At 40.9% G+C, this 18,605-nt stretch overlaps 1 protein-coding gene across 2 annotated transcripts in view; it reads right to left on the reverse strand.

The window, feature by feature from the left end:
• The window catches only part of grik2 (glutamate receptor, ionotropic, kainate 2), a 376,713-nt gene that overhangs the window by 25,520 nt on the left and 332,588 nt on the right, over nucleotides 1-18,605 (reverse strand). Inside the window, exons 16-17 of one of the 2 annotated variants that reach the window (XM_028469697.1) lie at nucleotides 1,762-2,012; nucleotides 1,462-1,489 (exon numbers count right to left, since the gene is read on the reverse strand). In XM_028469697.1, the coding sequence (XP_028325498.1) occupies nucleotides 1,462-1,489; nucleotides 1,762-2,012 (279 nt within the window). The remainder of the gene's footprint in view (nucleotides 1-1,461; nucleotides 1,490-1,761; nucleotides 2,013-18,605) is intronic. The other variant, XM_028469698.1, reaches the window with a different exon arrangement.

Raw genomic sequence — 18,605 nt, forward strand, 5'->3', positions numbered from 1 at the left:
CATCTTACTGTAAAAGTTAACCTTTAAACCTGATCAATTGTTTGAACACATTTCACAAATGTATGAAAATGGAGCACAATGAAATTCAAGCACGATTGGGTGAGTTTGAGGAATTTGGGAAAGGCTTATGTGAGAGTTCCTAATCACGCACTTTGAATCAGAGGATTGTTGCTCATATAATATCCTGCACCAATCAGAATAAAGTGTTAGATACTAGCTAAATTCATTTTCCTTTCCAAAACTACTATGTTTTTGTTTAAAGGCATGTATTTGGTATCAGGTAGAGCAGTGGTCCGCGGGGTACTGGGCAGCAAAGAAGGAATAACGTTTGGAAAATACATCTTAGTTCCTTATTAGGTGTATTCCAGTAACTGTGTTTAGAAAAATTGTCACTTCCGCTTTTGTGCTCACATCTCCTTCCCTTCATTTGATTAGTTAAGTGAAGCGGGGAGTGGATTGGCTCACAGAAGGTTGGGGACCACCGAGCCAGACCTCTCTGCATTACAACTACTGATAACAATAATCATAAAACCAGATCCTACACAAATTACAGAGTTTGTGCCACAAGCACCATGTGATTAGGTAATCACATGGTATAGAAAGCTAACATTGACATTACATTAAAAGGTATCATTGGGATCCTTCCTCCAATTAACCCCAGACTAAAGGTGAACATGCTATTGATTACAGCTACGGCAGCCAAGGGAATGACTACAGGTGAAATAGTGAAGATGTGTTATATAATATCTATATATTTATTCCTGGTCTTTTTAGGGCAGCTTCAGACCATCAGGACGGTGTGCCTACCCCCCAGGTTGCAAGTTAGAAAGTTTTGAGGTTTTTAACCCCATGTGGGGTTGCCTAGAATTAAAATGGGTCGCCTGAAATATCTAGAATTTTCTAAAAAATAAAAAAAAATAAAAATATATATATATATATATATATTACTTAAAGACGTGTTGATAGTATGGTGCAGGCTATCATATAAGCATTGATCACCTTGAAAAACCAAACGCGGTGCTTGAATCCAGTGGGAAGGAGAAGGATCAATGACCATGTGAGCAGCAGGATGGGGTTGTGCAGGGTGACAGTGAGCAGAAGCAGAGGAAGGGCGTGGCTGTTCCACATGTGGCTCATGCAGTGGCAAATCTTCACAACACATGTGCATGTGATCCAGCTGTGTGCTACTGCCAGCCGGCCCTCCAAATGTTTTATTAAACTGGTGTTGGATCCCATTCCCAAAGGGAGGGAGGGAGTGAGAAAACAGCAACCCAAAGAAAAAGAATTTAAAAAATAAAATAAAATCAAATGAAAGAAAGAAAGGGAGAAAGAGTTTGGGGGAGGTTTTAAAGTGGTGTTAATTTAGAACAGAAAAGAAAAGTTTCTGGAGTTTGTCTGGAGGTCATTTGAGATGGTGGTTAAAGTCTAGCTTGGATCCATGATGACAGCAGAATTCCTCACGTTTCTTATCTCGTTGTCGCCATTGGGCCTAAGTGAATAAATGCAAAGAAACCAACCCTCAATATAGTGAGAGTCTCCGCAAATTGAAAAACAGTTAACTTATTCATACAATGTTTCAGTGTGTAATGAGAAATAGGAAATATTAGCATTTCTTGTGTTTTCTTTGAACATTATTAGTGTTTTTTTTTTTTTTTTCTTTCTCTGCCATGAGACCAATGGTCATGGCACATGCTGTAAGAAATTCTGCTATCGGCGTTTTAATCTCAAAGCAGAGATGATAGCCTGAGGGGGGGCTCTTACCTTCTCCAGCTGTGCATTCTGTTTGGACTTGTAGAGAAACTCTCCCACGGCTACGAACACAGAGAGGACAAGCCCGGCCGCCAGGACGATGAAGATCCCACCGATGTTCTGCACCCCGAGAGCGCTGGCCTCTTTGCTCTCCTCCTCCGGACAACCGTTTCCCCTCCACCACTTCTCTTTCATCATGTGCAGCTTTCCTTCTTCTTGGAGCTGCAGAATGGCAATAGTGATCTTATCTCTGTATGGAGAGCCTGAGGGATCAGAACACAAACGCTCAGACCCACGAATCATCACTGGAATCCAATAACTGTAATCAAGAGCATTAAAAAGATCCGCTTTTTCATAACTGTCAAAGCAACCATTCATATGAGTTTAGAAAGACTATTGCACGACTGTGGTTCTCAAACCTTTCAGTCTGCGACCCCCAAAATAAAGCTTCCAGAGACCACGGACCCCCACTGTAGCTGAAGGTGATTGAACACAGACATGAACATTGAAGAACAGACATGTGGAGACAGGATCATCTATAAGGGGAATAAAGGGGAGAGATTTTTGGGGTCCATCCGTAAAGTCAGTAAAATGATGGTCCATTGTTCTTTGAATCTGTGAAAACCACATTTATTTACTGATCTGAATAATATCCACTGTTATCCAGGAAGTTTACTATTATTTGTGCCATAGTATATAGTCATCTTAAAGATTTAAATATTTGATTCAATCAGAAATCGAATGGGTTAAATGCGATTAAAAATAGTGGAAAAGTTGGTGAAATGGGGTTTGAAAAAGCACAGAAATTGATTAAATGTTGCAAATTAGCGGGGCCAAAAACAGACAGAAAAAGTGGTAAAAAGGGTTCAAATAATGGGCATGACAAATTGTGAATGTGGTTAAATTGGCAAAAATAAGCATGAAATATGGTGAAAAGAGGTTAAAAGTGACAATAATGGGTCAACATCTGCGGCATTAGGTGGAAAAGTGGTGGAAAGAGTTTATAAGTGCAGAGATGTGTCATGGAAGTGGAGAAAAAGTGCAGAAAAGGCATTGCAATTTGATGGAGAAGTGTCAGGAATGGGAGTAATGTAGCAAAAATGCATGAGTAGGAGCAAAAATATGGCATGAAAAAGTGATGAAAATAGGTTAAAATATGGCAAGTTTGATGTAGTTGCAGAAAAGGGGTAAACATAAGCAAAAATGTGGTGAAATTGTTCAAAAAATATGATGCGTGTCTTGAAGGCATCTGGCAACCCCCCTCCCAGTGTCTCAAAACCCCAAATGAGGTCCTGACCCCAAGGTTGAAAACCCCTGGATTAGGTGGTAGAGAGGTCATCTTCTGATCCTGAGGTTGGGGGTTTGATTCCAGTGCTATACCTGTTGTAGTGTCCTTGGGCAAGATACTGAACTATAAGTTGCTCCCAATGGTTGATTAGTGCCTTGCATGGCAGCTCTGTGCATGTGATTGAGTGAATGAGCTGATATTGTAAAGCGCTGATATAAATCAAGTCTATTTACCATTTATTAATAATTAATGCATTCTAAACCCTGACCTATTATTATTATTGTTATTATTATTATTATTATTATTTACAAAAGCCTCTGGGCCTGTACTACAAAGCAGGATAAGTACAGTTTATCCAGGATATCTCTCTGTTAACGGGCTTCACCTAACCAACCATCCTCTGTCCTACAAAGCAGGATAAAAATACGTTCACTTAACCCAGGTGATTTCAGCCTGGCTACGTGCGTGCTCCCATGAAATGGGTGGAGATTCCAGCGTCAGACCAATCACAATCACGGAGAAACCATACAGAGCAACTTATGTCACAATTGAGGAATAATTCTTAAAAAAAATATGAAGAATTGAAATCCATAATTCAGACCAAAAACAACACTGTTGATGCAGAAAAAGGAGAAGAAGAAAAAAACACAGACTGGAAGCTGCTGACGCTGTTATTGCGTAAAAGAGTGAAATTCTACAATATTAATCCATGGAATGATAAACGGACAGCGCTCTGATCAGGGATCAGTGGCCGCAAGGTAGTCGGTGCCTGTCGTGGCGGCAATACCCGAACCCGTTGGTGGACACCGGGGGTGAGGGATGCCGTGAAGCTAAAGAAGGAGTCCTACCGGGCCTTTTTGGCCTGTGGGACTCCGGAGGCAGCAGACAGGTACCGACGGGCCAAGTGGAGTGCAGCCACGGCGGTCGCCGAGGCAAAAGCCCGGACATGGGAGGAGTTTGGTGAGGCCATGGAGAACGACTTCCGGACGGCTTCGAAGAGATTCTGGACCACTATCCGGCGTCTCAGGAGGGGGAAGCAGTGCACCGTCAACACTATGTATGGTGCGGATGGTGCGCTGCTGACCTCGACTCGAGACGTTGTGGATCGGTGGGGGGAATACTTCGAAGACCTCCTCAATCCCACCGACACGCCTTCCAATCAGGAAGCAGGGCCCAGGGACCCGAGAGTGGGATCTCCTATCTCTGGGGCTGAAGTTGCCGAGGTGGTTAAAAAGCTCCTCAGTGGCAGGGCTCCGGGGGTGGATGAGATCCGCCCGGAGTTCCTCAAGGCCCTGGATGTTGTGGGGCTGTCATGGCTGACACGACTCTGCAACATCGCGTGGACATCGGGGGCATTGCCTCTGGATTGGCAGACTGGGTGGTGGTCCCCCTTTTTAAGAAGGGGGACCGGAGGGTGTGTTCCAATTATAGAGGGATCACACTCCTCAGCCTCCCCGGTAAGGTCTATTCAGGGGTACTGGAGAGGAGGGTCCGCCGGATAGTTGAACCTCGGATTCAGGAGGAGCAATGTGGTTTTCGTCCTGGCCGTGGAACTGTGGACCAGCTCTACACCCTCAGCAGGGTAATTGAGGGGTCATGGGAATTTGCCCAACCAGTCCACATGTGTTTTGTGGACCTGGAAAAGGCATTTGACCGTGTCCCTCGGGGATTCCTGTGGGGGGTCCTCCGGGAGTATGGGGTATCGAACCTCCTGACAGGAGCTGTTCGTTCCCTGTATGACCGGAGTCAGAGTCTGGTCCGCATTGCCGGCAGTAAGTCGAAATCGTTTCCGGTGAGGGTTGGACTCCGCCAGGGCTGCCCTTTGTCACCGATTCTGTTCATAACTTTTATGGACAGAATTTCTAGGCGCAGTCAGGGCGTTGAGGGGGTCCGGTTCGGGGGCCTCAGTATTGCATCACTGCTTTTTGCAGATGATGTGGTCCTGTTGGCTCCAACATACCGTGACCTTCAACTCTCACTGGATCGGTTCGCAGCCGAGTGTGAAGCGGCCGGAATGAGAATCAGCACCTCCAAATCCGAGTCCATGGTTCTCGACCGGAAAAAGGTGGAGTGCCTTCTCCGGCTTGGAGATGAGGTTCTGCCCCAGGTGGAGGAGTTCAAGTACCTCGGGGTCTTGTTCACGAGTGAGGGAAGGATGGAGCGAGAGATCGACAGGCGGATTGGTGCGGCGTCTGCAGTGACGCAGAGTCTGCACCAGTCCGTCATTGTGAAAAGGGAGCTGAGCCAAAAAGCAAAGCTCTCGATTTACAGGTCGGTCTACGTTCCAACCCTCACCTATGGTCATGAACTTTGGGTCATGACCGAAAGAACAAGATCACGGGTACAAGCGGCCGAAATGAGTTTCCTCCGTAGGGTGGCTGGGCTCTCCCTGAGAGATAGGGTGAGAAGCTCAGTCATTCGGGAGGGCTCAAAGTAGAGTCGCTGCTCCTCCGTATCGAGAAGAGCCAGATGAGGTGGCTCGGGCACCTAATTAGGATGCCCCCTGAACGCCTCCCTAGTGAGGCGTTCAGGGCACGTCCCTCCGGAAGGAGGCCCCGGGGAAGACCCAGGACACGCTGGAGAGACTATGTCTCTCGGCTGGCCTGGGAACGTCTCGGGGTCCCCCTGGAAGAGCTGGAGGAAGTGGCCGGGGAGAGGGAAGTCTGGGCCTCCCTACTGAGGATGCTGCCCCCGCGACCCGGAAACGGCTAAGCGGGAGAAGATGGATGGATGGACGGCTCTGATCAGTTTCACTTTATTACAGCACAGATGTGTTTCTATTCAGGTAGTCCACCTCAATTTATCACACACATACTGGGATGAGAGCACATTGTTTCACTGTAGTATGTTCCTGCTGATGCTGTCAGCCTCACTTTAGCGTATGAATGAATGAATGTACGAATGAATGAGTTCATCCGTCCGCGCATTTACCCAGTAAGAAATTAATCAGCGTCATAGTTCAGCACACACCGAATAAATCCCAGAAGTTAGCGCGATAAGAGGAAATCCAGCTTGGTAGTACAGGCCCCTAGTAACAAAAACATTGTTCATATTTACTAAATATATGTGAGACAAATGTCCATCCGCCTACACTGACATGTATCATGTGACCACCCTGTTTAATCATGTGCACTATGAAAACAGGCGGTCAGCCCGAAACGTCACATTTTTTGGTGTATATTAAAAACTGAAATTGGGAGCTAACTACGCAGTTGTGCAGACCTTCTTTTCTTCATAACATTTTTGGACCTTTTGATCCAGCACACTGCCTCAAGTCACAGGAGAAGTGCGTGTTTTTTTTGATTGTGCTACATAGTTACGTTTATCCTTGTATATCTTCTTTACATGAAAAGACTGGTTCATTGGCCTTATTTCCCTTCTAAATTGTCTTTATTAAATCACATTATTTACTTGGAACATTCTTACACATGTTTTGGGATTGTCAAATTATTTCTGAATTCTGGTCTCAGTGTTAGCAGACGTACTGGACATTTTTTACATTCCTAATCCTGCATTTTGTCTCCTTAATGATCATTCTGATGTAACTTTAACACAAATTAAGCTCAAGTTGGTGTTTGCAGGTTTTACCTCTGCTAAAAAAAACTATATTAAAATGTTGGTTTACTCTAGGTATGTGCATGAAATCATTTTGGTTGCTAAGCCTGATTAATATTATCAACCTCAAACATACAACTGCACGTCTTAACAAGGCTCCACCAGCGACTGTTCAAGCATGGAACTCTTTTTCATCCAAGTTCATCTCTTGGACCAGAGACAATGATTAGGCTATCACTGAACTTTATCTGATTAATTTACCTGCCTGCTTTATGTTTTGTGCCAACGGAATCTTGTCAGTATGTACTTTTCTGGATATGTGTGTACCCCCCTCCCCCCACCCCCAATAATTCAATACAAGTTTTGATCAAAAAAATAAAAATCACATTATTTATAAGTTACTTCTAGGTTGGTATAATCAGTAATGATACTAATAATAATAATGTATCTATAATTTACTATTTAAGCCTCACTTAGAATGAATGTCAGTCTTTATAAGGCTTTACAGTATATTATCATCATACACACAGCAGCATATCAGCTCCACTGAAAGGTCTGAAAGGAAAATATGTTTTGTTCTTTATTTACTTTGACTTACTTACTTTATTTACCTGTAGTTCAATACTTAGCAAAGAGTGGCGATATTGAATGTATGCTTTGACTGTGTTCGGCTTCTTAAAACAAACTCTTTCCCAGCACTTTTCCCTCTGCGTGCCATCGCTCCCATCCTGTGAGCACCATGCAGTGACAGAATGGAACAGCAGGTCTTCGTCTGCTTGGCCTTGAATCACTGCACAGCACATTCCCTCTGGACTTCTTTTATACTTGCAGGGAATTTGTTTTATTTGGACTAAAAAAAGCATTCAGAAAAGCTATACAGTATTTCCACTGTATTCATTCTGTCGTTTTCTTGCTTGGTCATTGGCACTTAGGGCCAGGCAAGGTGTTTTGCGGTGAAATTTGTGTTTACAGTGGTACTGTCTGAGGGTATGCTAATTCGTTAATGTTTTTGCATCCTTTGATTAGGATGTGGGACTGAGACTAATTAGGCAGGGGATAGGATATCCCTGACAGTGGATCTAGTGTAAATGACCCTCAGACTATTATTGGGATTGATTGGAAGTAAGTGTGGGTGTTCGGCAGTGACGTGCCGTGAGCATTAGGGTTGGGTAGGCAAGGCGTTGCAATTCTAGACCACCAATGTCAACACCAATGACAATTTTATATGTTTCTGCTGGCTAGTGTTAATCTAACAAAATCAACATTGTAAAACACCATTAAAGAAACATGAACAATTATTCAATAGCAGCCTCCATACTCTCCCAACAAGATATATCTCATGACACGGTAGCGCTTCTGTTGTTTGTGTTAAAAAAACGGAGAAAATGACAACAATACCAACTCAGAACAGCCTCAGTGAGGAGCATCCACAAAGCCAATCCTTCCTTTTGTACCATTCACTGTGGAAAGTACCGACAATGTTCTGACCTTATCTTTGCTGAAGCTCTGGTAACTCAGGTGTTGGTCTCCCATCTATTAAAAGCTGTCGTTTTTCGTCAAAATAATGCGCTGTCATCCTGAATGTAGTGTTATCCCACCCACTAGCAAAAGAACATAGCAGCAGCCACGCTGGATCAATTCACTAATGCACTGTGAACTTACGTATAGCATTTAGCATAGCACAGTTACGCTCAAAGGCAGCGTAGAGAGCTGTCTTTTTACGTACTGTAAATGGTTTTCATATTGGGGGAACTGACTGCACATGCACAAACACATATAAACACAGGCTATGAGGCCAAAGGCAGAGCAGCAATGTGCTTTTGGGAGGGGGTGTGGCCTTCTCCTGCCTTACAGTGGAGTGAGACTGCAGCATCTCTGCCGTGCCAGAAAATAGTGATGTTTAGTCATTAAGGCTATGAAAAGCACAAAATGCTGACACTTTCACACTTACTGTAGGCTATCGGAAATTGAAAAATAAATGATATATAATTATAATTAAAACATGATCAAAATATCAATTCACCCTTTGATAGGCACTGCCTACCTTGCCTACCCTGACTGCACGTCACTGGTGTTTGGTGTCTCTCTGGTGATTCTGTAATTCATATATACAGTGTATATTTGTGTTAAAAAATAATATATATATATATATATATATATATATATATATATATATATATATATATTTTAACAAAGGAGGGACTGATACGTGATTACATAATCTCTCCTGGTCAGTTCTGGTCACACTGCCCTAAGCAAGCCAGATACCATCGTAATGATAACATTTACCAAGGTCTCTTCTCAGAGACTCTGTCATTGTTATGACTACCGCTATCAGAAGCATACAAAACCCTGAGAGCACAGAACAACTACAGATTCATTGGGACACACACATGGAAACCTCTGAATCCCAGACCGGTCTGCCTCAAAAACCCTTTGACCAAATAAACACTTTGTCCAGCAACCCTAAAACTCATTCCATTCAAAACCACTACAACAATAAAGTTGTTGCATTTTGTTAATTATTTGAACTTTTATATCTTCAAAATAAAAACGAAAATTAGAATAGTGGTAAAATGACAGTCAAAGGTTGCTGTAGCTCACTTAATGATGGTCTTTCCACTTCGTTACCTTTTTGTGATAATGGAGTGAAATGTACAACATGACAATTGGTCACAGCCATCACACACTGAGGAACAACTCAATGGTTCCTGTTCCAATAACTAATGTCCTGCATTGCCTTTTTAAAAATTGACATAAAAAAGTTGTTCTGTACGTGTGTTTGTGTACTTCCTTTGCTTGTTGACTATGTTTTGATGAGCTTTTTCTTTTTTTTGTGTCACAAGGAATGCCTCAATCATTCTTACATATTTATATGCTTCATCATTGGTTTCTAAATAAAGTGATGATACTTTGTATGTGTAGCTATATGAGATGATAACTGTTCCACTGTAAATTCATCAAAAGTAAACTAATGATGGTGAAATATGTTGCCTGATTTAATATTTCAATCTGCATATTATCAGTGTGTGAGCTGTTTTCTTAGCATATTAAATGAGAAACCATCACTCCTTGTCCAATGGGAAGGCTCCAATGAGGTAAAACACAACAAGATTCTTCTGATCAAACACAGTCAGGTGTAAAAAAATATCTGATTAAACCTGAGGGCTTTGGGAAAAAAACACCCCGAGTCACAGCCCATGAACTACAATCAGGATGTTAGTGAAGCTTGAATAATTCAAAACTAATAGCACCTATTATTGCAAACACTCGGAGGCAGCCCCCCGTGGAGCACAGAGGAGGGGGAGACATGTTCGCTTTACTAAATATTACGGCTTCACCAGCTCCGTGGGCTGAAGATCACAGTGATTAGTCTTTAGTATGCAGAGCTGCTGCACCAACTGTTGTTTGTAGTTCACCCAAAAGACCCCAAAGAGTAAGAGTGATGGAGTGGAGCTGAGTGGGCGGAGTCACGAAGGCTGCGTTTGCTGTGTTTAACACCTCAGCACGAACGTCCATAGTGTACCACTGTTTCAGAGCAGCAGCTGACATGTTTTAATGTGGAGATGAGAACAGGAGACATCCAGTGGTGGCTGGTGCTGTTTTCTCCAGGGGGGGCGACAACTCCAAAATAGATATACACCAAAAACAGGTTTTGTGAAGCTTTGAACAAATAAATAAGGACGATTGCACTTACAGAACTGCTTTCAAAATAACCACATTTATTGTTATTGAACCCATAAACAAGTAAGAACAAATATAGTATATAGTAGTAGTATATACCAGTGGTTCTCAAATGTTTTTGGCTCAAGTACCCCCTTTCTCTCATTTCTGAATCCATGTACCCCCTTATGTCCAACTACCACATCAGAATACTATGAAAAAACAACTATAGATGATAATGATGGAATGAATGAGTGATAACACACATTTTACAGAATCTCATTTTGTAAATAAGTGGAAAGAAACAGCATATATATATATATATATATATATATATATATATATATATATATATATATATAATAGATTTCTTTCTATAGTTTTTATCATTTATGGTAATTTCCCTCCTGATGTGGGACCAGGAGAATGATTCTTGTTTTTTCAGATAATGTTCTAATCAGTATCATTTCTATCATCATTTTGTTGGTTTTTCTGTGTCAGTGTGTGTGTTTCTGGTTTCATTTTGTGTATTTTGTTTTTGTGTGTGGTTGGTATTATTTAAATTATTCCATCTCTGTTTCTTATGTCATTTTGAATATTTCTCTGTTATGTTTGTGCAATTGGTAGCAATGTGTCTTTGTTGTCGTTTTGTGTGTTGCTGGTAATAGTAAGCATTTTGTTGTTGGTTGTCTGTTCTTTTTATTATTCACTATATTTTTCTCTTATTTGGTTTTTTTATTGTCATTTTGTGAATTACTGGTAATATTTAGTAATATTAACATTTTCAACTAAAGAAATAAACTTTATAAAACCCCATATTTTTAATGCTTTCATTTGTTAATTTTCCTTCTCTCTCTCTCTTTAGTACCCTCTGTAGTGCCATTGCGTACTCTTGAGAAACTCTGGTATTCACAATAGCGTGAGTGAATGTGTGTCAGGGTTATTATACTTCCTGAAATTTTATTTGTTTTGTTTTTTAATTTTGTTTTTCAGATTTTCCCTTTTTTTCTCCAGTTTTAGTTAGTTTAACAAGTAATTCAATAAAAACGGGGGTGAAAAATGAAGTGGTAAATAAATATACATAATTTAAGACCTGACAATATATAATTTAAGACCTAGTTTACAAAATATGGACATATTCAAGATTTGAAATCATCAAATGTAGTTTGTTCCTAGTTTGTTCATGTTTCTTTGCCTTCTCTGTAAAGTGCTTTAAATAGGTCCTACCTGTCTTTATCCATGCTGAGTCAGCAGGTAGGCAGGGAAAGCGGAATTATTTAATTTCTCTTTCTTCATTTTGCTTCTCCTTAACGTCCCACGGCTTAACCAGTCAAAGCTACTTTATGACGAACCACTGTGACGTCAGCCCCTCCCATGGCGGGAGGAGGGTGTTGAGTAAATTAACCAGCTGCATTCAACTCTGCACAGCCGCAGAGAGTCTCTGGGCGCAGGTAGACTGCGCCCAGAGACTCTCCATTGACTTGTGTTGAAGAGGCGTTATGTGAATGCACAACTTTTCATGAGAGTGGACGGTAAAGATTTTTGTGCCCCAAGGAGAAAACATGTCACCAATCAGACACAGATGAGTGAAACAACTTCACACATCATCATTATTATCTACATAATATTTATTCTGATTAACTAAATACAGATATACATTTGTTTCGTAGTATTTGTAATTCATTCATTATTCATTTTTATGTCTCACTCAAACAAACGTGGTAAGTGGTGGGGCGACGCCCCAGCGCCCTCTATTGGCCAGCTGCCACTGGAGACATCAATCATCATCCATCTATTAATCCATCCATAAACCATCCAGAAAGACACTGAACTATTTTACCTGATGGAGTTTGCATGTTCTCTCTGTGCTATTGTGGCTTTATACAGGTTACTTTGGCTTTTCCTGCTATCAAAACATGTAAGTGTAACAGCAATGTGCTCTAAAAACAGTGACCTTATGATACAAGTTGTTCAATAGAAATGAAGGATCTGTAGTTTTTGTGTGTTTTTTTTAACAATCTTATCTAAACTATCTCATCTCTCAACATGTGTTCAAATCTCTTCAATACACGACTACTAATTAATGGCATAGGAATATTATGTGCTCTTCTATCAAAGTAAAGGGTTTTATTGTATTATTTTTACAGTAACAGTATAAATACATAAATGACAACAAAGAACGATTAAAAAATATTTTGTAAAATTTTCTTTGTCATGTTGTCTTTACCATTTTACACAAGTTTGTTAAAGAGCGAAGGCCTCTCTCACATTGTAAATTCTTTGAGGCAGGGGTACCTGACCCTTTCCGACTCACAAGCTACTTCTACCACGTACGGGAGGGGTTAAAAATGTTTAAAATTTAAACTATTATTAAATATTTGTATAATATTAAAATACAATAATAATATGAAAGCACTAACACTTTAAAACTGAGTTAGATTGACATGCATTTTAAACATGTAAATACAATCAATACAAATATTTTGAAAATAAAGTTTGTAAAGTGTAGAGAGTGAAAATATAGAATTTCTATTTCACGATGACAGATGTAAAACTGTGTGAAAGTGTGATGGTCAGCAGTTTATTTATCTGCGATCATCTCAGGGTTCAAATCCACAGAAGCTCCAAACACGTCATCAAAGACTGTTTAAAGTGTCAAATCTTTGCACTGAATAAGAACACACAAATGCCTCGTGTGTATTAACCCAAATCTTGTGAGTTCTCTGTCAACAGAAACAAAATAACCACGCTGATTATTGGTTATTTCGATTTCAATTTAAAACGAAATAACCAAAGAACCAAGGGTACACAGATTTGCTTTTTTTTTTCAGTAAATGTCGGGCACCATAAGGATTTTAATACTCGTAAGAATGCTCTTGTTTTTGCTTTCTTTCAGATCTAATATGGGATATCTTAGCCCTCGCCACTCTTTCATTATTTGCTTTCTATGAATACCCAATTATTAGTGACTGTTATTAAGAAGAAAGACAAGCAGACAAACTATGAATGTGGAAGCCTGTGAAAGCCCAACCCTGGGACTAGTTTTGAATGATAAGGAGGTAGCAGATGCATAAATCAGGCAGATGAAACCTGCATGTTGGCACCGGAAGGACAACTGAAGATACACACGTAGAGAAAAGCCTGAATAACACTGCAAACGGACAACACGAGGCGTGTGTCCTTGACTTGTTAAAGCACATCTCTCTCCACAACACAGCATTCCTTATTGTTGTGTCGGTATTTGAAAAATATGCTGAAGAGAGAAAAGGAGAAAAAGTAATCTAAACTTCACACTTTGAGATCATGGAGGGCACAGAATGCAATATCTGCTCTCTGGATGCCATCAGAATACTCCTGCTGCTTCAATACATGCAAAGTTTTTCAGTTTCATAAATAGTTTTTAGATAAAAAGCTTCTCTCTTTCCTTTTTCTTTATCCACTTTTGCATTTTTATTTTATGTCTATATATTTGAAAGCAAATAGCAAATCTCTTCTGCTCTTTTACCTTTTCCTTATCATCAGTTTGAGGTTGGATTTTACACACATCAGTTTTATCACTGATTTTGTTGTTTTAACGTAAAGGCAGGGCTAATGCTTTGAACCCGTGGTTTGTATTTGTGCATGAGCGCAGAGGCGTGCCCACCATTACAGGAAACAAAGCTAACATTAGAAATTGTGCATTAAATAACTCCTTTAGGTTTAAGCTATGGCTTATCATATGGTTTAAGTGCAAAAAACAACCAAAATTAGCTCATTCACTGCCAGCCATTTTCAGAGCAGCCAACCCCATATTGCCAGTCATTTTAGATGATTTTCACTGATTTCTACAGACCCACAAACTATTTTGTACTACGACAATCTGAAAGATTCTGAAAGATTAGACTCTCTAGTTTCATCAGAAAAAATAATTTAGTTTCTAGCTTGTTTCGTTCTTCTTTAATCAGCAGTTGAATAGAAGCAAGTTTCACACAAACCGCCAGTTTGTGACAAAATGCTGAGAAAAATGGCTTTTTCTGAAAAAACCCATCAGTGACTGAAGCAATTCTTTTTTTTTTTTTTGCTTTAGTGACACCTTATCATTGGTTTCCTTCTATAAAACTACAAAAACCACACTGAGACCGGGCTTCTGATGGCAACATTATTATTATTTTGCTATCTAGGTCAGAGTGGAATGGTTTTCTTACTTAATTTTGGCATTCCTCCAAGTCTCTCCCCCGTCATTCTCCACACACGCAACTTCCTCCTTCTCCCAGACATGCTGAGTGTCACCGCTTGCCCTGTTTTTTAATCATTTTCCCTCACCATCACGACACTCTCAATAGTCTACTTAGTTCCACACATGCTCTGGTTGAGTGTGCGCTGCTGGGAACTTCAGCATCAACTCTAGTAGCGCCATTTTCTGTCTCGTAAACCCCTTTCCTCTCCCTCTGAGCTCTGCCCATCACGGGTGATCTCTCATCCAAAGATTCGCTGCTGCCACCTACATGTCACCAGTTGGTCACACCACCATGGTACAAGTTAGATATTCACAGGAGAACTTTGTCACACTGTCTCCAAGCAACCCCAGCCGCAAAACACAATTAACATCTTTAGACGTCTTTGGCAGTCAAAGTTACTAAACCCAAAAATGTCTTTAGACGTTTTTGTCAGGCGTTAAGGTTTACTGATCCATGTTCATGAACAATGCAGCAGAACTAATGGTGATTCTAATGTTCAAAGACTTCAGAGGGATGGCTATGTTTAACTAATGATCTTTTATTTATTCTGTGCTAGGTGGCATCCTGGGCTAGAGTTAGCTGGATAAACGTTTGCTTAGATAGTCCGCCACGTTTGGTCGGTGTGAACACACAAAAAAAGTGGAACAGACAGACAAATTCTTGAGCGATTGTCAGTCTTGGAAAGTTTCCAATTGAAGCTTTGAGCAATGAAGAATGAACACAACCGCTCTCAACCAAAAATGGGGCTTTAAAGCCACCAAAAGCAATTCTGAAGTAAGGTGGCCAGATATCCAGATTGCGGCCAGACATTCTGGAGTTCCAATTCCCTGTCCATGGTCAGGTGCAGCATTAATCCCGGCACATATTTGTCTTTTTGGGAGCATTGGGGTGGATTAACTCTTTATTGGTTAATAGGACAGTAAGTGGGACAATGCATGATAAGGTGGGACACTCTGGGACACTGTGGGACAATGTAGGACACTTCAGGACACTCTAAGACAATGTAGGATACTCTAGGATAATGTGGGACAATGTCGGACAATGTGGGGCATTCTGGGACTTCACAAAAAAGTGGCGCATGGCAGTGAAAAACGTGCACATGGCAGTAAAAATAACTTATAGTTCTCGGGCCTACTGGAGAGCAGGACAACTTGTTGCGGCTCCATTGTTGAATGTTGTGAAAGAACAAATGGAGAATAAGTTCCTGAGCTCTCATAGATTTGAGCCTCTTCTTCAAGTTTTTGTTTCTCTGTCTAGAGAAGTCTCTACTCCAGGAACGGCCCCTCCAGTGGTTATCTGATGTAACTGCACCAGAGGCTGTTTGGAGCAGATCAGAAGTTGTGCTCTGAACGCAAATCAAGGTGATAAATTTATCACCTGCCCCCCACCCATTCGAACTGAGTCCGAGACTAAACCGGTGTGAAAGCAGCCTCGTTCATTAAAATCACACAGTCTTCCTGATCCATCCCAGCCCGCTTTTTACTGCCTCTAGGACAGTTAAGCTGGTAAAAGATGTGCTCTGTAGTTGAACTGCTGATAATATAAGGCAGGGGTCCCCAATCCTGGTCCTCAAGGGCCACTATCCAGCATGTTTTAGATGTTTCCCTCTTTCAACACACCTGATTCAAATGATGAACTCATCATCAAGCCATGCAGAAGCCTGATGACGATCCTGGTCATTTCAATCAGGCATCTCACTGCACTGGCTCCAAATACAGTTGTTACAGCTGGTGCCTCCTGGCCTCTCAGTCTGCCCTTCCTCCCTCTCACCTAACGCACCTGATTCACATCAGTAATCAGGTGGAAAGGGCTGAGAGGACCAGAAGGAAGAGAGGCACAACATTCGACCAGCAGCAGACATGTGCAATGGCCCTATATAGGGTTGGACAAGTGTCCTCCCTACTTTTGTTTAGTTTGGCCAGGATTTCCAGTCCCTTATGTTTCATTCTGTTGCTACTTTCAATCACTTTTTGTTAATAAATACTTCGAAAATTTTATTTCTGTTATGACATCATTAATGGCACAGCCCCTCAAGACTTAGCCAACATCCTGGAGGTGCCGTAACATAAATTGGGGGCTTGGCCGGTGTTATGGACAAGCCTCCTCTAGGATGTAATCAGAATGCTTGAGGGGCCGCAACATCAAAAACACCACAACAGAAATAAAGGTTTAAAAGACGTAATTTTTTGTAAATAAAGCAACAGAATGAAACAAAATGGACTGGAAATCCTGGCCAAACTAAACAAAAGTAGGGAGGACACTGGGCCAACCCTATACAGGGCCATCACACCCAGCATCCACCCTTTAAACTACAAATTACTAAATCTACATGAAGACATAAACAGGACTACCAGAAATCTCCAGCCCAAAATAAAATAACAAACTTAAAAAGTCGAGTGGGGAGCTGAAAATCTCTCCCCACATCTGCTACGGGTGGAATGTTGTGCTTCTTCTCTCTTGGTCCTCTCAGCCATTTGTACAGCTCCTCCTCCCTCTCCACCTTATTACTGATGTGAATCAGGTGTGTTAAGTGAGAGGGAGGAAGGGCAGGCTGAGAGACCAGGAGGGAACAGCGCAACAACAGTAAATTCAATTTTTTTTCAATTCAACTTTATTTATTTATTAATTGCAACAAAGTCATCCGAAAGCGCTCAACAAAATTCCATAGTAAGAAAGAAAGAACCCATCAAGATCCACACGAACAAGCATTTAGCAACAGTGTGAAGAAAAAACTGCCTCTTTTTTCTAGGACGAAATCTCTGTTAGAACCAGGTTCAGAGGTGGCAGCCATCTGCTTCGACTGGTTGTGGTTAGTGGACAGAAGGACAAACAGAATAGGATAGAAGGATAGTCCCTCCATGTGTATCAGACTAGTTGAGCCGTGAACCAATTTCTGATCCCTTTTAACCATACATAGTGAGTTGATTTTGTCCTATATTACATTGGCTGATTCATTCATTTGTCTTTTATATCTAGTCTAACTGCACAGGCACAGATGCAGCTACACTAAACCTTGTTGCCCCTGTAATTCTAAGTATTATTATTACCTCCACCAATGACTGAGTCTACCCAGTTTGCAGGCTGAGGTATTGTGGAGTAAACTCATCATAGCAATGAGCTACAGCAGAGAGATGGAGCTGTTAATGCAGGATTAGAAACCAGGGACTAATGCACAGAAACACCTCAGGGTCAAGAACTTTATGGGGAGACAGGCTGCACATGGTAGAATGGGTAAAATGGTTTCCACTGCATATCTTTGGCTCATCGAGGAGATAACGATGCAACCATTGTTCCTTCCCTCTGTGAGGACAATTATTGTAAAAAGCAAGCTGCCAACTTCCCCCTTAGTTTTATTTCAGTAAAAGCACCTTTAACCACTTTTACATTAACATCTACCAAAGAAATATTCAATATACATTCCCTCTGAGAATCAAGAATGAAGTCACAAAGCTAACACACACACACACATTATTGAGAGAAAGCAATCGCCCTGAGCAAACAAAGCCTCCGTCCACTGTTTTCACACACTGCTAAACAGGCCCTCAAATTACCTTGTGTGGCTGACCAGCAGAGCATACACAAACAAGCAGACGACCTTGCCAACACTCACAGTCCCAGAGGACGTCGGCCTCATTCATCCTGAGAATAGAGTGACTGAATATCATCTTTCCCCCCCAACATCAGCAGCATTTTCAAGGCAAACGCTGATGATTGCAGGCATTACGCACTGCCATCATAAAATCAAGTCTATCAAATAAACATTGCAACACATTGAAAGCATTGTATCCACTACTGAAATGTTGCACAAATACACAAAAATATTGATTAAATATGAAAAGAAATAATATTATTATTTTTGGTGTGGAGCCTTTTTTGTGTCTCTATACCCCTTGATCTTTTTTTTTAAATGGGTAAACATGGGAACGCTTGATACGAAACATACTGTATTTTAATAATTGCTAAATACATGTGTAGAACTGTACATTGAACTGTAACATGGCTCCACAGTTTTGTGTTAAATTATAATTGACAATTTATATAGAATTTTTATTGCAATTACAATTACAATCATAATTATGCCATAATTGTAATTAACTATTAATTACCCAATTACAATTGTAACTGACCCCAAC

Source organism: Gouania willdenowi, chromosome 16 (genome assembly GCF_900634775.1).
Source record: "Gouania willdenowi chromosome 16, fGouWil2.1, whole genome shotgun sequence".
Taxonomy (NCBI): domain Eukaryota; kingdom Metazoa; phylum Chordata; class Actinopteri; order Blenniiformes; family Gobiesocidae; genus Gouania; species Gouania willdenowi.